The sequence below is a fragment of the Ziziphus jujuba genome, chromosome 1 (genome assembly GCF_031755915.1).
Source record: "Ziziphus jujuba cultivar Dongzao chromosome 1, ASM3175591v1".
In the NCBI taxonomy this organism is placed as follows: Eukaryota; Viridiplantae; Streptophyta; class Magnoliopsida; order Rosales; family Rhamnaceae; genus Ziziphus; species Ziziphus jujuba.
In genome coordinates, this window is record NC_083379.1 from 34,373,684 (window position 1) to 34,395,583 (window position 21,900).

At 37.4% G+C, this 21,900-nt stretch overlaps 1 protein-coding gene across 1 annotated transcript; it reads right to left on the bottom strand.

Moving 5' to 3' along the window:
* Positions 1–3,991: 3,991 nt before the first annotated feature.
* Positions 3,992–5,679, bottom strand: LOC112490516 (G-type lectin S-receptor-like serine/threonine-protein kinase B120). The gene is made up of 6 exons (XM_025070394.3): positions 5,622–5,679; positions 5,206–5,441; positions 4,898–5,120; positions 4,576–4,800; positions 4,297–4,448; positions 3,992–4,201 (listed from the first exon to the last, which is right to left on the bottom strand). Exons 1-6 carry the CDS (start codon positions 5,677–5,679, stop codon positions 4,019–4,021), a joined length of 1,077 nt encoding a protein of 358 aa, XP_024926162.3. The 3' UTR covers positions 3,992–4,018.
* Positions 5,680–21,900: the final 16,221 nt, after the last annotated feature.

Genomic DNA, 21,900 nt, shown 5'->3' on the forward strand with positions numbered 1-21,900 from the left:
TTTCTTGTTTGATAAACCATCTACACCCAATGGATATTCCAATAGTCGTGATAATTCAAGAAAACCAATTAATAGCTGTTATGATAGAAGTTAAAAAAGTCCCATGATAAGAATCCTATTCTTGAATACGAGAGAATACTAAGTTTTAACTCCCAAATTCAGCAACTTTCTACACCCTTTTGTCTCCAGGCCAAATAACAATTCTAGCTTAGAAGTGAAAGACACTAATTTGTGCCATTAAACAAAACCGTGTATGTCTACTCAATTTCATTTTAGACTAGAAAACATTCTTAAAATCATAATTTATTATCACATGATACATAATCTGGTGATGTTTGTTTCGGTATTTCATTTATTTTTATTGCTTCATTATATTTCTATAAATTGATTTGGTTGTTCTTGAAATTGACTTCTAGAACTGCAGCAGAAAAAGTATACATATTATAAATAAAAAGTGAATGATTTATATATATGTATTTAAATATAGGTGTAGCCAAGTCTGAGCTTATCTAACCAGATCACGCAGGAGTGCTTTCCACTGGTCCACTGAGAATTTATTTGCTAGTGTTGTTGGTTTGTATCAGCATGATTCTATATCAGATATAGGTATATATATATATATATATATTATGCTATTCATGCGAGCACATTAAAATTCTTCATATATCGAAAATTGAGACCTTTCTTTGCTATATATATTTTTTAACCAGTGATATTTAGTTTTTTTTCTTAATGGAAATTTTCTTTAGATCCAGTGTACTTGTCCAAGGATAAATGGATATATAAGGTTGAGTTGGCAGGTTATGTAAAGCAGCTTTATGCACAAACCTCTGAATCAACTAGTTATGTATGGCACGACATTGGTCTTCCAACAAGTAGGATTCTTGTTTGGTACAAGGTATATTATATTTATATTCATTAATAAGATCAATTTTCTTTCCCTACTAGAATGTGACTTCAAATTTCAAAATTATTTTAGAACATTCTCTTTTGCATTTGTTCCAGTCAACATTCTCAGCTCCTCTTGGTACTGATCCAGTTGTGGTTGATTTGATGGGATTGGGAAAAGAAGAAGCTTGAATAAATGTCAGAGCCTTGGAAGGTAATGGCCAAATTTTGAAGCCAATGAAGATGGTTGCAGTTATATTTGTAATTATCATGGAGCATACAATAGTAATAAGTGCCTAACCAATTGATCATTACGGCGTTAATACTTAATTGCTCGAGCTCCTATGAATCTTGCGGGAACGGAATAACATTACTTGGAGGACCCATCTTAAACGACATTGTTTTGGCCTTCGAAACAAAGAAAAACCACTGTTATTGTATCTTCCCATTCAATTTGTACAAAAATTGAAACTAACTACGAATAGAATTTTGAAAGATTTCTGTTTAGTGCTGAAAGGAACATTTTGTTATCCTTTTAGTTGTTGTATGCGTGTGTTATGCAATGTTGTAAGAATGTAATTAGTAGCTCAAGTGCGTAATGTGTGATTTGGTAAAAAAGTCGTTGTTTTCATGTATTGTTTTGTTGAAAAAGTCATTTGTTGTATTGTTTTGGCAAAATAGCATTGTGTGTTTAGTATTTTGTATGTTTTTTACTGTTACAGAGATACTAAATATAACTTTATTAATGATCCTCAACAAAAGAATCTACAAAAAAATAGAAAAAAATGGAAAATTTTCAAATAAAGTTGATTATCGATGATGCATCGGTAATTACTAATGCCAACAGTTTCATCGTAATTACCGAAATCCTATTGGTATTACAATTTGTCCTTGCTTGAAAAATTACCATAGGTTTCATTGGTAATTACCAAAACCCCTATGATGATCATATTTTACCAATTTTTTGGCCCCCATAAGTCGCCTAATGTGTGTTAAATGCAACAACATGCAAAATATACATTCTTCAATGATCCTAAAGTAGAAAAAACCCAAAAATTTCTGAAAAGTTCTCAAATTGGCACAAAAATTTGATTACTGTAATGAATTTGTAGTTGTTGGAAAAATTACCGTAGGTTTCATCGGTAATTATCGAAACCCCTATGGTTATCACATTTTACCAATTTTTTGGCCCCCACAAGTCCCCTAATGTGTGTTAAACGCAACAATATGCAAAATATACATTCTTCAACGATCCTAAGGATAAAAAACCCCAAAAGTTCTGAAAAAATTCTCAAATTGGTATAAAAATTTGATTACCGTAAGCCCTTTCATAATTACCAATGAAACCTACTGTAATCAATTTGTAGTTACTGGAAAAATTACCATAGGTTTCATCGGTAATTACGAAGGCCTTACGGTAATCAAATTTTTGTTCCAATTTAAGAACTTTTTCAGAACTTTTGGTGTTTTTTCTCCTTAAGATTATTGAAGAATATATAGTTTGCATATTGTTGTATTTAACACATATTAGGGGACTTGTGGGGGCCAAAAAATTGGTAAAATGTGATAACTATAGGGGTTTCGCTAATTACCGATGAACCCTACGATAATCAATTTGTAGTTACTTGAAAAATTACCATAGGTTTCATCGGTAATTACCGAAACCCATGTGGATGGATATCCAAATCATTTTTCATTATTTTAAGGTTAAAATAGGTATTGAAGGGTAGAGAAAAAATGATAGCAAACGAAGGGGCAGATATCATTAAGCTAATCCCAAAAGGGATATTGGGCCAAATTTCCCATTTTCAAATTGATGAAGCCCCAAATGGAATACAAATGTCACCCAAACTTGATACAATTCAGAATTTGAAGCCCAATGAAAAAATGGGCTCAAAACCGTAACCAACAAAAATGTTATCGGTTAAATATCTGACCGCTTGACCCACCAGTTTCCATCATTGGTCAAAACCGATCGGAACTGACTGATTATCAGTATTGAATATTTACAAATAAGATCAATATGTTAATTTATTGAATATCAATATTCATTCCAGTGCATTTATAGCATATAAATATCCATATACATAACAAATCATTGTTACCAAATTTATTTTAATTAATTTATATAAATAGATGAGATAATTATATAAATATATATAATGTATATATTCGCAATTTTACTTCATGAGTGATGCTATCCATCTTTTAGTGGGAGATAATCATTCATAATTGTGATGTGCATGATTATATTTACAATCGCATTGATTACATGGTGATGGGTGATTGTTAATCACCATACAATGAAAGACGTTAGCCATTGTAGCGTTATGTATATGTTCAATTATAAATATATAAAAGAGGTAAAACAAACTTACATATACTATTTATTCCTTGAATATAGCCTAGCTGACGATGATCTTACTGTTAATCCTGGTTCCTAGGCTCCAAAAAAAGGGAACAGCATGTTGAAAGTGGACATTAATTACATTATTAAGCTACGCATGGAAATGTGCAGCCAATTCACATGCACACATATGGCCAAGGTCGTTAGATTTCCTTTTGTAATATTTCTGTATTTAGTTTTTCTTTTCCTTTTATTTTTTAATTAGAAATTAAGAATACATGAATAGTAAATACCTATAATGATAATCAATTATAATGACAGCAAAAAAATATTTATCAAAATGAACTACAATTTAAAATGGTTTCTAATTTGATGTTTCTATTTTTTTATTTTTTTATTTAACATTGTCTCTGGTTTCTTTAATCTTAGAGTTACCTAAGAACTTTAACTATATCATTTACAACATAATCCAATTACACACAAATAAAGTAAAACCTTCAAGAAAAAAATTAAAAACTGAAATATAAACACTGCCAAAGAAAAAGAAAAGGAGAGGATAAAATTTACTGCTGGCATTTTTTCACATATTATTCGTGTTTCTATATCCAAAATTGCTCTGGAATACAGCATTCTGTCTAGCATACAACGTCACTTTTATAGAGCATGCTATCTAGCATGTATATTTGAAATTGATACATCATTTATAGACCATATTCCTGGATTCTCTGCCAAATTATATTTTGCAAGCCTCGAAAAAGCTCGTGGTTTGGGACCTGAAGGAGTTTATGTATCGCTTCCAAGCATTGACACAACATCTGACATGGTTGGTCTATCTTCTGCACCGTCTTGCACACAATACAAACCAACTTCGACATACCATCTAAATTTCCTTGTGTCTATACATGTTTTTGCCACCTCTGGATCCATTAGCTCCAAGCATCTTCCTTCTGTCCACAGATGCCATGCCTAGATGGAAAGTTCTACTAAAAGCCCAATCCTAGAGAAAGTCATATGCAAGTTCTTTGAAATGCAGCAATGATATTGAAGCTTACTACTCTTGCATATTCTAGTAGGTTAGAAAATTCATTTGACTGAGGGAAACCATTGTTCTTCCAGCCACTTAGGATTTCTAGCATCATGACTCCAAAACTGAAGACATCAGATTTTTCAGAGAATAGACCATTCATGGCATACTCAGAAGACATATAACCATTGTTTTCATCATTTAACAAATCTTTATCAGTGCCAAAATGTGGAATGGAATTGATATTAGTTGTATGAAATATTAAAGTGAGGCAAATGTGTGAAAAGGAAAAACAAGATTGCTAACTTCACTGACTATGTCCCAACAATGCGATTTGTGTTCGCTCGCGATTCATTCTCTTCAAAGATTTTTGCTGTCCCAAAATCGGAGATTTTTGGATTCATGTTGTTGTCTAATAAGATGTTGGTCGTTTTCAAATCTCTATGGATAATTCTTAGTCTAGAGTATTTGTGGAGATATAGAAGTCCTTGCACGATCCCTTCAATGATGTTCATGCGTTTCTTCCAGTCAAGCAAAACTCATTTTGTTGCATCTGTTGTACAGTGTGTACTAAGCAGTAAGCTCATAAATGCAGAAATTACTAGACAAATAAGCAAAAAACTGAAAGTATCTGGCAAGGTGTAACGAATCGAAAAGAAACGAATCCAAACTTTTGTTAGGCAAATACTCATAGACTAATATCTTCTCCTCTCCTTTAATGCAACAACCCAATACTCTAACAAGATTCCTATGTTGTAGGTTTGAAATTAACATAACTTCATTTTTGAATTCCTTTACTCCTTGTCTAGATCTTCTAGAGAGTCTTTTGACTGCAATCTCTTGTCCATCAGTCAATGTACCCTGAAGAATACTACTCTATTATTTTTCATTTTCATATGTTACAAAGAAAATTGGATTGTCTCAATGTTCTAGAATCAAATTTTACCTTATAGACTGGCCCAAAACCACCCTGGCCTAGCTTATTTTCATCAGAGAAGTGGCGTGTTGCACTTTCTAGCGGAGAAAAGCTGAAGAAAAATAATTCACTATCCTGCTTCCCATGTAAATTCAGCTTGTGTGTAGCGCCACTGAGTTCATTAATGGCTGCAATACCAGTCCCCAGTTTGCGTTTCAATACCTCTGTATTCATGCTTGCATCGCTCCTGCGGCTTCCTTTTTTCCCTGGTGAATACAATCAGGAAAATCTCTTTATAATTTGTTTGATCAAATTATTGTTGAGCATGCTAAAATACAAATATGAGAGATACCTCCAAAGAAAAAGTAGCCCTTCAGCATCGAATAGCACAATGAGCAGATTATAGCAACAACTGTTAAGGAAACCAGTGGGGAAACGATGCTTACCCACAACAATCTCTTCTTTGGATGACTTCCTGAAGAGGTTTAAGGAATTGCCATGCATGAATGGTCATTAATTTAACATAATGTGAAAAAGTTGTCAATGCCATTTTCAAATCAGAATAATTTAAACAGCATCAAAATAGTACCTGTTGTTCTTGTTATAATTATACTACTACCATTGTTTTCTCTATTGTTAAACTGCTATTACGAATGTGAAAATACTATGTAAACCGGCGTTGGGGCTCATCTTGCATTTGGCCTGATGAAATTTTGCAGCCGGTTCCATCACGTTTAGCAGATGCATCGGCTTTGCAGGAACAATCATTCCTACATATCTGTTCGCAGTCTTTTAGACCCAGACACTGGTTTTGGCGGCATTTCCTGTTAGCTGCCTTCGTGATGTTGAGGAATATCCTCTGTTTTTGGTCTTGCAAAACAGAGAAGAACAGAGAGAACTTATAGAGAGAGTCTAGAGAGAGAAACTAGAGAGAAAAAGAGTGGAGAAGGAAAAATTCAGATTTCTATTCATATCCCTTCATTACTTTCGTGGCTACAATTTATAGGCTACAACTAATAACAGAAAAATAGGAAAGCATAAACTCCACTAACAACACTCACAGCAACAAACCCAACTAATAACACGACACAGCCACAACCCATAAGGCCAGGTCTTCCCATCTCCCACGTAGTGCATGGCCCATTCAAGTGAAAAAAAGATGAAGTTGGGATAGGAACGAGCCATCCGCCAAGCATTTTCCCAGGTGACATCCTCCACTGGGGCTCCCTTCCACTTGACCAAGATTTCACTCTTGGGTCTATATTTCCCCTTTTGAACCACCCGATGATCCAAAACAGCTTTCGGCTGGGGTAATGAGGTGAGATTAGCCTCATCCACAAGTGGCAATTGGTCTGTCACCGAAGTAATCGGTCCAATATGCTTGCGTAACATACTCACATGAAACACGTTATGGATGCGTGATCCAGGAGGAAGAGCTAAGCGATAAGCCACAGGACCAATTTTTTCAATGATTTCATAAGGACCAAAAAATCATGGAGAGAGTTTAATAGAACTTCGATAAGCCACCGATTGCTGTCTATATGGTTGAAGTTTGACATAGACAAAATCACCCACATTAAAAATTACATCTCGGCGATGCCGATCAGCAAACTAGCGCATTCGATTCTGAGCGCACACAACATTGGAACGCAGCTCTCGCAGTATCTCTTCTCGGTCATGGAGGTAGGTATCAACTGCAGCTACCCGAGTTGTTCCTCGAACATAGGCCATGAGGGTAGGTGGAGGCACTCCATAAAGGCCCTCAAATGGAGTCATACCAGTGGATGAATGAAGGGAAGTGTTATAACTGTATTCTACCTAAGGTATCCAGTCTACCCATTCGTGCGGACGGTCTCCCGTGAAACAACATAGGTATTGTTCCAATACGCGATTAATGACTTCGGTTTGGCCATCTGATTGGGGGTGGTAGTTGGAGCTCCTTCGCAACTTAGTGCCATGAAGTTGAAATAGCGCTCGCCAAAAAGAACTAATAAATACCCGATCCCTATCACTGACAATGGAGGTTGGCGTTCCATGTAAACGGACCGCTTGGGCCATAAAAATTTTAGCCACTGATGATGCCGTATATGGGGGCTTTAAAGGAATAAAATGAGCATATTTTGTGAGCCAATCAACAACCGCCATTACAACTGAATAAACATTGGAGAGAGGTAATCCCTCAACAAAATCCATGGATATATCAGACCAAACTCGATCAGGAAGAGGAAGAGGTTGGAGCAAACTTGCTAGTTACATGCTATCAGCTTTGTAACGTTGGGACACATCGCACTACCGTAGAAATTCCTTAACCGAATGTCATACATTGGGCTAGGAAAATGTGTGTTGTAACCTAGATAATGTTTTATGAAAACCAAAGTGGCCCCCGATGGGTGTGGAGTGATATTCCGTGAGGATGCTAGGACTGAGCGGGGAAGAGGAGTTCAAAAAAATTCGACCTTTCTTGAAACAGACACCATCATGCAAATGACACATAGGATCTGTGCGTAGCTGCTTATAAAAGGGGTCTTGGTTCATTTCAGTCTGCAACTTAGCCCACCAATCAACATGTGGCATGGAGATAGATAAAAATTGAGATTCTACCTTCCTAGACAAAGAATCTGCTGCTTGGTTTTCGGCCCCCTTCTTATATTCAATGGTATAATCATATCCTAAGATTTTGGGCAGCCACAGGGTTTGTGCGGGAGTTGTAATCCGCTGCTCCATCAGGTATTTGAGGCTACACTAGTCCGTACGAACCGTAAATGGCTTGCCCAACAAATATGGTTGCCATTTTTGAACTGCCTTAACAATGGCCATCATTTCCTTCTCATATGTAGAGAATGTAAGAGCTGTACCTTTGAGTGCTTCACTAAAATAGGCAATAGGACGGTTATGTCACATACGTACCACACCAAGACCACTCCCATTAGCATCACATTGAATGACAAATGGTTGGGAAAAATTAGGAAGACCAAGAACTAGGGTCGAAGTTAGAGCCTTTTTTAACCGTTGGAATGATTCCTCTGCCTCTGAATTCCAATGAAATCCCTCTAAAGTTAGAAGCCGTGTCAATGGAGCTGCCAATCCACCAAAATGCCGAATGAATTTCTGGTAATAACCGGCTAACCAAGAAAACCACGGACCTCCTTAGCTGATGTAGGAGTTGGCCAAGGCAAAACAGCTTCAATCTTGGATGGGTCCACAACAAACCCTTGATCGAAGATGACGTGACCCAAGTAGTCCACTCTGGTGACACCAAACTTGCACTTAGACATTTTTGCAAACAGTTTATTTTCAGCCAGAAGAGATAAAGTGATGCGAAGATGTTGTAGGTGCTCATCCCATATTTTGGAATAGATCAATATATCGTCAAAGAACAACAAAATGAAGCACCGGAGGTATGGTCGGAAAAGATCATTCATGAGCTGTTGGAAGGGGGCCGAGGCGTTAGTGAGTCTGAAAGGTGTGACCAGGAATTTGTAATGTCCCTCATGAGTGCGGAAAGCTGTCTTTGGAATATAACTATTATGGACCCGAATCTAGTGATATCCCACTCGAAGATCTAATTTAGAGAAAAATTTGGCACCACATAATTCATCAATGACTGGAATTGGGAACTTATCTTAGATAGTGATCTAATTCAATGCATGATAATCCACACAAAAGCGCCATCCCCCATCGGCCTTTCTGACCAACAACACAGGTGATGAAAAGGGTCTATGGCTGGGGCGGATAAAACCCGTTTGAAGGAGTTCCTGCACCATCCTCTCTATCTCATTTTTTAAGTAGTATGGGTATCTATAGGGTCGAACGCTCACTGTTTTAGCCTCTGGTTGCAATAGTATGTGGTGATCGTGCGTTCGCTGTGGAGGCAAAGTAGTAGGGGTGTCAAAAACCGAAGAAAATTCCATAAGGATTTGCCCAAGATCCTTTGGGTATGGATCCATTGGTTCCGTGAGTTGGGTGGAGAGTAGCTAGAGAAAAAAAAAATGGTGCCATGAGTACTGATCCCGTGCAAATTGTTAAAGTCCTTCTCGACCAAGACTTCTAGGCTTTTACTTTTTATCCCTTGGAACGTATGGAAGAGTACATCCTTCTTAAAAGTCATTGTAAGAGTGGAATAGTCAGTCTTAATTAGTCCAAGTGTTGCCAACTACTGCACCCCTAAGATGAACGGGCAAGCTGCTACTAGAAGTATGTAAAAATCGGCAGTGATCCAAGAGTGCCTGACATAACCTAGCACACTCAATCTTCTCCTTGTATGCTACCATTACTTGGAATTTCCTGTCCCGTGCAACCAGCAACCCATACCGTGTAACAATGGCCTGGTCAACAATGTTGTGTGTGCTGCCACCGTCAATCAAAATGGACAATTCCTTGTTCCCTAATTTGCCGAGTACACGGATCGTCTGTGGATGAGTCGTTCCAGCAACCGTGTGGAAAGAAATTCATGGAGTCTTCAATCATGAAAAGTTATGGTCACTGGCATCGATGGCCCGGAAGGAATTTGTCATCACAATAATAGCAGAGTCCTTTCTCCCTTCTTTCGCGGGCTTTTTGATAGAGATTCGACGGACCATTGGTGTTTTAGTTGGTGTATTGACTCGATCTCGGGCATTCAGAGGTGGTTCTAACACACCACTATTTGGGCTGGTAGTTACCTTTGTAGTGACAGAAGTAACAGGAGGCTGATAATTTGGTGTGCTTCTACATTGGAATTTACTTTTCTCCTCAATCAATCTGGCCACGCCAATTATCTCGGCTAATGTTGTCAGATGTTTGATTTTTAATTCCAAGCGAATCTCATCCCGGAGTCTTGCAATGAAACAACCAATCAAAAAATTTTCAGGTAGGCCATCTACCTGATGAGAGAGCCTTTCAAAGACCTCCTGGTAAGTTGCTACAGTTGATGTTTGCCGTAGTCAGGTCAAAGCCTCAGAAGGGTCTTCAAAGTCTATCGGACCAAAACGTGATAGAGCCACTTGGGATAGTTCGGCCCATGTTAAGGGTCCTCTAAATTTGCTCAACCATCAGTGCCATTGGAGTGCAATTCCCTCGAAGTGGAAAGATGCAAGCTGCACTTGTTGGTCCACTGGAATTCCTTCGAATTCGAAATATTGTTCTGCTTTAAATACCCAACCCGAAAGGTCTTCCTCATCAAATTTGGGAAAAGACAATTTGAGCTGCGATCAATGTGGTTCACCATGAGTGTTGGAGGATTCCCCCATCGCAAATGGATTAATCTCTTGGAGTGAACGACGTGGACTGTTGGTTACACACAAGGCTTGTATTTCCATTAGGACCTGCTACAAAGCATGAGTCACTTGATCAAACCTTGATTCATGTCGGGCCAAGGCTTCATTGACATCATTGCGAAACTCCGCATTTGACTTTCCTTGAGTATCCATTAAACCTGGCTCTGATACCAAAATGTTAGGTGCCTTCGTGATGTTGAGGAATATCCTCTGTTTTTGGTCTTGCAAAATAGAGCTGAACAGAGAGAACTATAGAGAGAGCTCGGCACTTCACACATCTTTCACAAATTTGCTCAACATCTCTTCTCATGTTAGGCCAATAAAAATGTTCTTGCAGCAAGGATAAAGTCTTCAAAATACCAAAATGACCCATTAAACCACCCCCATGTCCTTCCCGAACCAATAATTCCCTAATACTACAATTAGGCACACAAAGTTTGTTTTCCTTAAACAAATATCCCTCAAATATGTAAAATTTATTAAATCCATGTTTCAAACAGGTTCTAAAAATTTCTCCAAAGTCACTATCATGCTCATAAAGTTCTTTCAATTGTTCAAATCCAAGCAATCTAGCATCTAAGGTAGAAAAGAGCACATACCTTCGGGATAATGCATCAGCAACCACATTTTCCTTACCTTTTTTGTAGCGGATCACATATGGAAATGTTTCAATAAATTTAATCCACTTAGCATGCCTTCGGTTGAGCTTTCCTTGACCCTTGATATGCTTCAAAGACTCATGATCCGTATGAATCACAAACTCCTTTGGCATGAGATAATGCTGCCACGTCTCCAAAGCCCTCACCAAAGCATACATCTCCTTGTCATAAGTCGGGTAGTTTAGGGCAGCTCCATTCAATTTTTCACTAAAGTAGGCTATGGGCCTTCCTTCTTGCATTAAAACAGCTCCAATACCTACACCCGAAGCATCACACTCAATTTCAAAAGTCTTAGAAAAATTTGGCAAAACTAACAAAGGTGCATTACACAATTTTTCTTTCAACAAATTAAAAGATTTTTCTTGTACTTCCCCCCATTTGAAGCCAACATTCTTCTTGACAACTTCATTCAATGGTGCTGCTATGGTACTAAAATCCTTGACAAATCTTCGGTAAAAGCTTGCCAAGCCATGAAAGCTCCTCACTTGGGTAATGGATGTAGGAACCGGCCACTCTTGGATTGCCTTCACCTTAGCTTGATCAACTTTAATTCCTGCAGCACTTACTACAAAACCTAGAAACACAAGCTCTTCTTTGCAAAAGTCACATTTTTTAATGTTAGCAAATAATCTTTCCTTTCTAAGAACTTGCAAAACTTGCCTAAGTTGATCCACATGGTCATCCAAATTTCGGCTATATATTAAAATGTCATCAAAATAAACAACCACAAATTTACCAATAAATGGACGCATTACATGATTCATAAGCCTCATGAAAGTACTAGGTGCATTAGATAATCCAAAAGGCATAACTAACCTAGGACGACCTGCTCCTAAACCCGTATTATATTAGCCCGGATCTTTAATTAAGTTCAAGTTCTAATGGAATGGACCTCAACCCCTAACCAACCTGTGGTTAGAAACCTTGGTATAATGTAGACGCCACAATAGGGGATGGAAAACCTATTGATAAGTCAAGCTAAAACAACCAATTCTCTAATGGTGTTTTAGGTGTTCTCAAAGAACATAGAGATAATTAATCTCACAAGTATTTTCTTAATCAAATCAAAGTTGTCAAGTTTTAAAGTTTTCTTATTAATGGAAAATAAGCCTTTAAAATAGACTTTGAAAGAAACAACATAAACCCTAAAAACCCTAGGAAAAACCGGCCACACAATGGAGAATCCTACCTTGGCCGAAACTTTCCTAATCCTAAACTAATTTGGATTAATTAATTCCTTTATTTTGAATTTAGGAATTAATTAATTTACAATGAAAATAATAAAATAAAAACTTTCCTAAACTTATTTATCCAGAAAATAAATAAATAAAACTTAAAAAGTAAAGGTAGTTTCCTAAAACAAAAAGTAGAATAAAATTAGGAAACTATAATACTAGCTTTTTGACTAATTTGACTTTGACTATTCTTTGACCAAATTAATCTCCAAATCAGCTTCAATATGCTTTGTAGGATGCCAAATAAGCTTATTGTGAAGTTCCCCACGTTGCCCTTGCTTGGAAGTATGAAAAAAAGGTTAATACAGTAAAATACAGTAAAACCCGCGGAGAATACAGCAAATCCGGCCCTTTCCTTCTCCTTGTGCGCAAACCACCTTGTTGGTCGGCTTTGAAGCTGCTTTGGCTGGTTTCTATGACTCATCCTCCATATGAATTGAACCCATAAAGATGGGGTTCCAATTCATACAACCCGGCCTCTTTATTGTTACCAAAAACGTCACCCGACCCCGTTTTGGCTTCTATTGCTTGTATGAGTAACACAGGCCTTTGTTCTTTAGATATGGCCAACCCCTCTTGGCTGTGACTTATTCCTTGTATGAAGACAGCAAGATTTTCCTTGAACCTCTTGCCTTGGGCCCTAGTGATCGGCCCCACCTTCATTTGTATTGGGTCAGCACCCCAGCGGGTTGTTGGTCGAGCAGTCTCGGGTGGATTCGCATCATTCCCCTCCTCTTGAAAAGGATTTGTCCTCAAATCGAAGTCATCACCTGGAGCAAAAGGAGATAAATCAGCAACATTAAAAGAGGCACTAACATTATACTCACCCGGTAGATCAAGTTTGTAGGCATTGTCATTTATCCTCTCCAAAACTTGAAAAGGTCCATCACCCCTCGGCATGAGTTTTCATTTCCATTGTTCGGGGAATCTTTCTTTCCTTAAGTGCAGCCACACCCAATCTCCAGGACGACCTGCTCCTAAACCCATTGATATAATGTAGATGCCACAATAGGGGATGCGAATCCACCCGAGACTGCTCGACCAACAACCCGCTGGGGTGCTGACCCAATACAAATGAAGGTGGGGCCGATCACTAGGGCCCAAGGCAAGAGGTTCAAGGACAATCTTGCTGTCTTCATACAAGGAATAAGTCACAGCCAAGAGGGGTTGGCCATATCTAAAGAACAAAGGCCTGTGTTACTCATACAAGCAATAGAAGCCAAAACGGGGTCGGGTGACGTTTTTGGTAACAATAAAGAGGCCGGGTTGTATGAATTGGAACCCCATATTTATGGGTTCAATTCATATGGAGGATGAGTCATAGAAACCAGCCAAAGCAGCTTCAAAGCCGACCAACAAGGTGGTTTGCGCACAAGGAGAAGGAAAGGGCCGGATTTGCTGTATTCTCCGTGGGTTTTACTGTATTTTACTGTATTAACCTTTTTTTCATACTTCCAAGCAAGGGCAACGTGGGGAACTTCACAATAAGCTTATTTGGCATCCTACAAAGCATATTGAAGCTGATTTGGAGATTAATTTGGTCAAAGAATAGTCAAAGTCAAATTAGTCAAAAAGCTAGTATTATAGTTTCCTAATTTTATTCTACTTTTTGTTTTAGGAAACTACCTTTACTTTTTAAGTTTTATTTATTTATTTTCTGGATAAATAAGTTTAGGAAAGTTTTTATTTTATTATTTTCATTGTAAATTAATTAATTCCTAAATTCAAAATAAAGGAATTAATTAATCCAAATTAGTTTAGGATTAGGAAAGTTTCGGCCAAGGTAGGATTCTCCATTGTGTGGCCGGTTTTTCCTAGGGTTTTTAGGGTTTATGTTGTTTCTTTCAAAGTCTATTTAAAGGCTTATTTTCCATTAATAAGAAAACTTTAAAACTTGACAACTTTGATTTGATTAAGAAAATACTTGTGAGATTAATTATCTCTATGTTCTTTGAGAACACCTAAAACACCATTAGAGAATTGGTTGTTTTAGCTTGACTTATCAATAGGTTTTCCATCCCCTATTGTGGCGTCTACATTATACCAAGGTTTCTAACCACAGGTTGGTTAGGGGTTGAGGTCCATTCCATTAGAACTTGAACTTAATTAAAGATCCGGGCTAATATAATACGGGTTTAGGAGCAGGTCGTCCTAGGTTCGTATCATTTGGTATCAAAGCTAAATTTTGTTCAGGTTTGATCTATCTTTATTTGCTTTAATTGTTTTTGTGTTACTCTGAAATTTTAGCATTAGGTTAAGGTTGCATCCATCCTATACACGTTCAGCAGCTTTAAAAAAAAAAAAAAAAAAAAAATTCATTCCTAGTTGAATTAGGTTTCCTAGTTTTATCGTATTTTTGTTTCCTAATTTGTTGGTTGACTTTTATCATTGTTCTTGTTAATTTGGTTTTTGTTGATTTTTCTTTGCTGTTTTAGTCTTAAATATTTGCATTCATATATTCAAAAAAAAAAAAAAAAACAAGAAAAAAAAAAAAAAGAAGTTTGCGACAACATTTAAAAAAAAAAAAAAAAAACTGCACATTTTGTTTATTTGGAGGTCACGGGTTTGGTGTTTGTTTTGGAGTTGGAATTGCAATTTTGGTAATTATTCTTGCTACTGCAGTTGTTTATGTTCTGTGAGTGAAAAAAAAAAAAAAGAAGGTAAAGCCGAATAAAAAAAAAAAAACAAAAAAAAAGAAGAAAAAAAAATATTTCGGTTTGTTGGAGTTTGATTTGTTTGCTGGAAATTTGTTGGAGCTGCTGGTTTTTTATTATTTATTCAATATTTGAGTCGCTGGAGAATTATTTTTGCTGCTGGATATTTGGATTTTGGGTGTTTAAATTATTTGGATTAAAATTAGATAAAGGAATTGATACAAAACTTGAATTACAAGAACAACAACCAACACTTTTCTATATTTTTGTTCTCTTTGATTCTTGTTCGTATTTGAATTTCTTTTTCTGGAATTTTATTCTTGAACTCATAATCTACTACCATCTGGTGCAGTTTTCAAAAATTCCAACGTTTTCCCATTATTTTGTGTTTTCTTGTCTAGAAAGCCGAAAAATTAGGATTTGTTGGATTCTTTCGGTATTGCCTACTTTTTGCTACTGCTTTGTTGATAAGTTTAATTAAAACATACTAGTGATCTAATTGCTGTTTTGTGGGTGTTTTAATTAGAACTTTGAGATAATTCATTGAGTGGAAAAAGGCAAGAGTGTGAGAGCTTAAAAGAGGGTAAAAGCCGAAACTAGTGTGCAAACACGAGTGTCGAGACCTTGATTGAGTGAAACACGTGAGGGAGTGAATATTGTGAGGATTTATTTTATTTTTGCAGTATTTTACTAACATGGCAGATTCTAGAATAAGAAGAGGGGATCCACCCTTGAGGATCAATGAGGAAGAGTCCGTAGCATTTCATGGCGATGACCGAGCTACCGGAAGTGGAGACCAAGTGGACTTGAGAACTATTTTGGAATCAATACAGCGGATGAGTGCTCAATTTGAGCATGTAAACCAAAGAGTGGGAAGATTAGAAGCCTCACAAGGAAGGCCGAATACAAGAAATAGGCAAGAATTCCATGGAGGACGAGGCCGAGGACGAGGAGGTCGCGAGAGGCCGAGAGAGGAATTTGATGAGGAGCCATTGGACGGTGACTTTGAGGAAGGTATGGACGAAACCTTTGCTGTCCAAGATAGAGCTGGCCAATGGGAGATATAGGAGGGAGGATACAGATGAAGATTTGGGAAATATCAAGGTTAATATTCCACCTTTTATGGGTAAAAGTGATCCCGAAGCTTATTTGGAGTGGGAAGAGAAAATGGAGATGATTTTTGATTGCCACCACTATTCGGAAGGTAAGAAGGTGAAGATGGCAGCAATGGAGTTTGGCCATTATGCACTCCAATGGTGGATAAATGAGCAAAGCACCCGAAGGAGGGTTGGTGAAGACTTAATTACAACATGGCGACAAATGAAAGGAGTCATGAGGAAGCGGTTTGTGCCATCCCATTACCAAAGGTTGCTGCATCAAAGGCTTCAATCTTTGTCTCAAGGAAGTAGGTCCGTGGAGGATTATTACAAAGAGATGGAGATGTTAATGATGAGGTTAAACATGAGGGAGGATAGGGAGGCAACCATGGCAAGATTTCTTGGAGGGTTAAACCGTGACATTGCCAACCAACTTGAATTACAACAATACTTGGAATTGGAGGAGATGTTGCATGTAGCCATTAAACTTGAGAACCAATTCAAGAGGAGGGGTGTTAGTACACAGTTTGGAGGAGTTTCTAGCAGTGGAAGGACAAGTTCAAGTGGCTGGAAAAACAATTCCTCTTATGAAAACAAGTTGAAGCCGAAATTAGGGGATGAATCTACCAACCGGCCAAGAAGGGAGTTCAAGACCGAATCTGTCCAAGCACTTAGAGGTGAGATAAAATCTGATCCTAAACCTCAAAAATCTAGAGAAATAATTTGTTTTAAGTGCCAAGGAAGAGGACACATATCCAGCCAATGCCCAAATAGAAGAATCATGGTATTAAAGGGCGATGGTGAGCTGGAATCCGCAAGTGAAGAAAGTGAGGCTGAAACCGAGCAAGAGGAGGATTGTAATGAAGATGAAACCGAATCTGTAGATACATCTAATGCTGAGTTGAGCTTGGTTTCAAGGAGAGTACTTGCTGTCTATAAAGATGAAGAGCAGATACAAAGAGAAAACATCTTCCACACTCGCTGCGAAATACAAGGTAAAATTTGTAGCATGATTATAGATAGTGGGAGTTGTACTAATGTGATAAGTAATCTTGTAGTTGATAAATTAGGCTTGAAAACAATTAAACATCCAGAACCTTATAGATTACAATGGCTTAATGATAGTGGTGAGATGAAAGTAAACAAACAAGCCAAAGTAAAATTTAATATAGGTAGATATGAGGATGTAGTTGTATGTGATATTGTGCCTATGATTGCCGGACATATACTATTAGGTAGACCATGGCAATTTGATAAAGATGCTACTCATTTTGGTCGAGAAAATAGTATTGTTTTCAGGTTTAAAGGGAAGAAGATCAAGCTGGAGCCGTTATCTCCTAAAGAGGTTTACAAGGACCAATTACAAATGCAACAAAGGAGAGAAGCCGAAAAGCTCAAGGAAAAAGCAAGCATGGCACCAACGGCTTCACCATCCATTCAAGAAGGTAAGATTGAGGTTGCTGACCAAGGTAAGGGTTCTAAGGTTCATGTTGAGTGGAAAGACCAAGAAAAAGCCGAGAGAGAGGTGAGGAAAGAGAGCAAACCCGAAAGCATAAAAAAACCAGAAATTTCCGCCAATGAGAGCCAAACCGAAGAAAGAAAAAGAAAAGAAAGAAAAGAGAGGAAAAACCAGAATTTTTATTTGAGTTTAGGGGATATTAATAAGGTTATTGAGTGTAAGAAACCCTTGCTGGTCATGCTTTACAAAGAAAATTATTTAAATGATCAAACTAACTTTGAAGAACTTGAATTGCCAAGTTCAATGATTTCTCTTTTGAAGGAATTTGGAGATGTCTTCCCGAATGAGATTCCAAGTGGACTACCACCTATTTGAGGGATAGAACATCAAATTGACTTTGTTCCAGGGGCTGCCATACCAAATAGACCAGCTTATAGGAGCAATCCCGAAGAAACAAAGGAGCTGCAAAAACAGGTAAGTGATTTGCTTGATAAAGGATATATTCGTGAGAGTTTAAGTCCTTGTGCTGTTCCTATTTTGTTGGTACCTAAAAAGGATGGTTCTTAGAGAATGTGTGTTGATTGTAGGGCTATAAATAACATTGCCATCAAATATAGACATCCCATTCCTAGATTAGATGATATGCTTGATGAATTGCATGGTGCTTGCATGTTTACAAAAATTGATCTTAGGAGTGGTTATCACCAAATTAGGATGAAAGAAGGTGATGAATGGAAAACCGCATTCAAAACTAAATATGGGCTGTATGAATGGTTAGTTATGCCTTTTGGATTATCTAATGCACCTAGTACTTTCATGAGGCTTATGAATCATGTAATGCGTCCATTTATTGGTTAATTTGTGGTTGTTTATTTTGATGACATTTTAATATATAGCCGAAATTTGGATGACCATGTGGATCAACTTAGGCAAGTTTTGCAAGTTCTTAGAAAGGAAAGATTATTTGCTAACATTAAAAAATGTGACTTTTGCAAAGAAGAGCTTGTGTTTCTAGGTTTTGTAGTAAGTGCTGCAGGAATTAAAGTTGATCAAGCTAAGGTGAAGGCAATCCAAGAGTGGCCGGTTCCTACATCCATTACCCAAGTGAGGAGCTTTCATGGCTTGGCAAGCTTTTACCGAAGATTTGTCAAGGATTTTAGTACCATAGCAGCACCATTGAATGAAGTTGTCAAGAAGAATGTTGGCTTCAAATGGGGGGAAGTACAAGAAAAATCTTTTAATTTGTTGAAAGAAAAATTGTGTAATGCACCTTTGTTAGTTTTGCCAAATTTTTCTAAGACTTTTGAAATTGAGTGTGATGCTTCGGGTGTAGGTATTGGAGCTGTTTTAATGCAAGAAGGAAGGCCCATAGCCTACTTTAGTGAAAAATTGAATGGAGCTGCCCTAAACTACCCGACTTATGACAAGGAGATGTATGCTTTGGTGAGGGCTTTGGAGACGTGGCAGCATTATCTCATGCCAAAGGAGTTTGTGATTCATACGGATCATGAGTCTTTGAAGCATATCAAGGGTCAAGGAAAGCTCAACCGAAGGCATGCTAAGTGGATTAAATTTATTGAAACATTTCCATATGTGATCCGCTACAAAAAAGGTAAGGAAAATGTGGTTGCTGATGCATTATCCCGAAGGTATGTGCTCTTTTCTACCTTAGATGCTAGATTGCTTGGATTTGAACAATTGAAAGAACTTTATGAGCATGATAGTGACTTTGGAGAAATTTTTAGAACCTGTTTGAAACATGGATTTAATAAATTTTACATATTTGAGGGATATTTGTTTAAGGAAAACAAACTTTGTGTGCCTAATTGTAGTATTAGGGAATTATTGGTTTGGGAAGGACATGGGGGTGGTTTAATGGGTCATTTTGGTATTTTGAAGACTTTATCCTTGCTGCAAGAACATTTTTATTGGCCTAACATGAGAAGAGATGTTGAGAGAATTTGTGAAAGATGTGTGAAGTGCCGAAAAACAAAATCAACATTGAAACCGCATGGATTGTATAAGCCTTTGCCGATTCCTACCTATCCTTGGATAGATTTGTCTATGGATTTTATTCTTGGGTTGCCTAGGTCAAGGACAGGTAAGGATTCAATATTTGTTGTAGTAGATAGGTTTTCTAAGATGGCACATTTTATTGCATGTAATAAAACTGATGATGCATCCAACATTGCTAATTTATTTTTCAAGGAAATTGTGAGATTGCATGGAATGCCAAAAACTATTGTGTCGGATAGGGATGCTAAGTTCTTAAGCTATTTTTGGAAAACATTGTGGGCTAAATTAGGTACTAAGCTTTTATTTTCAACTACTTGTCATCCACAAACTGATGGACAAACCGAAGTAGTAAATAGAACCTTGTCTGCATTGTTGAGAGCATTAATTAGTAGAAATTTAAGGACTTGGGAAGAATGTTTGCCACATGTTGAATTTGCATATAATAGGTCTTTACATTCAGCAACTAAATTTACTCCATTTGAAATTGTTTATGGTTTTAATCCTTTAACTCCATTAGATTTAACACCTTTGCCTTTAAGTGAGCGTGCTAATCTAGATGGAAAACAAAAAGCTGATTTTGTAAAGCAGATTCATGAGAAGACTCGAGCAAACATTGAGAGAAGGACCGAGCAATATGCAAGGGTGGCTAATCAAGGCCGAAAATCAATGGTGTTTGAACCTGGAGATTGGGTGTGGCTGCACTTAAGGAAAGAAAGATTCCCCGAACAAAGGAAATCAAAACTCATGCCGAGGGGTGATGGACCTTTTCAAGTTTTGGAGAGGATAAATGACAATGCCTACAAACTTGATCTACCGGGTGAGTATAATGTTAGTGCCTCTTTTAATGTTGCTGATTTATCTCCTTTTGCTGCAGGTGATGACTTCGATTTGAGGACAAATCCTTTTCAAGAGGAGGGGAATGATGCGAATCCACCCGAGACTGCTCGACCAACAACCCGCTGGGGTGCTGACCCAATACAAATGAAGGTGGGGCCGATCACTAGGGCCCAAGGCAAGAGGTTCAAGGAAAATCTTGTTGTCTTCATACAAGGAATAAGTCACAGCCAAGAGGGGTTGGCCATATCTAAAGAACAAAGGCCTGTGTTACTCATACAAGCAATAGAAGCCAAAACGGGGTCGGGTGACGTTTTTGGTAACAATAAAGAGGCCAGGTTGTATGAATTGGAACCCCATCTTTATGGGTTCAATTCATATGGAGGATGAGTCATAGAAACCAGCCAAAGCAGCTTCAAAGCCGACCAACAAGGTGGTTTGCGCACAAGGAGAAGGAAAGGGCCGGATTTGCTGTATTCTCCGTGGGTTTTACTGCATTTTACTGTATTAACCTTTTTTTCATACTTCCAAGCAAGGGCAACTTGGGGAACTTCACAATAAGCTTATTTGGCATCCTACCAAGCATATTGAAGCTGATTTGGAGATTAATTTGGTCAAAGAATAGTCAAAGTCAAATTAGTCAAAAAGCTAGTATTATAGTTTCCTAATTTTATTCTACTTTTTGTTTTAGGAAACTACCTTTACTTTTTAAGTTTTATTTATTTATTTTCTGGATAAATAAGTTTAGGAAAGTTTTTATTTTATTATTTTCATTGTAAATTAATTAATTCCTAAATTCAAAATAAAGGAATTAATTAATCCAAATTAGTTTAGGATTAGGAAAGTTTCGGCCAAGGTAGGATTCTCCATTGTGTGGCCGGTTTTTCCTAGGGTTTTTAGGGTTTATGTTGTTTCTTTCAAAGTCTATTTAAAGGCTTATTTTACATTAATAAGAAAACTTTAAAACTTGACAACTTTGATTTGATTAAGAAAATACTTGTGAGATTAATTATCTCTATGTTCTTTGAGAACACCTAAAACACCATTAGAGAATTGGTTGTTTTAGCTTGACTTATCAATAGGTTTTCCATCCCCTATTGTGGCGTCTACATTATACCAAGGTTTCTAACCACAGGTTGGTTAGGGGTTGAGGTCCATTCCATTAGAACTTGAACTTAATTAAAGATCCGGGCTAATATAATACGGGTTTAGGAGCAGGTCGTCCTAGGTTCGTATCATCTAGAGAGAGAAAGAGTGGAGAAGGAAAAATTTAGATTTCTATTCATATCCTTTCATTACTTTCGTGGCTACAATTTATAGGCTACAACTAGTAACAGAAAAATAGGAAAGCATAAACTCCACTAACAACACTCACAGCAACAAACCCAACTAATAACACGACACAACCACAACCCATAAGACCAGGTCTTCCCATATCCCACGTAGTGCAAGGCCCATGCAAGTGAAAAAAATACTTCCAACATTTCCACGTATCCATGTTTCCAGTTTTCTACAC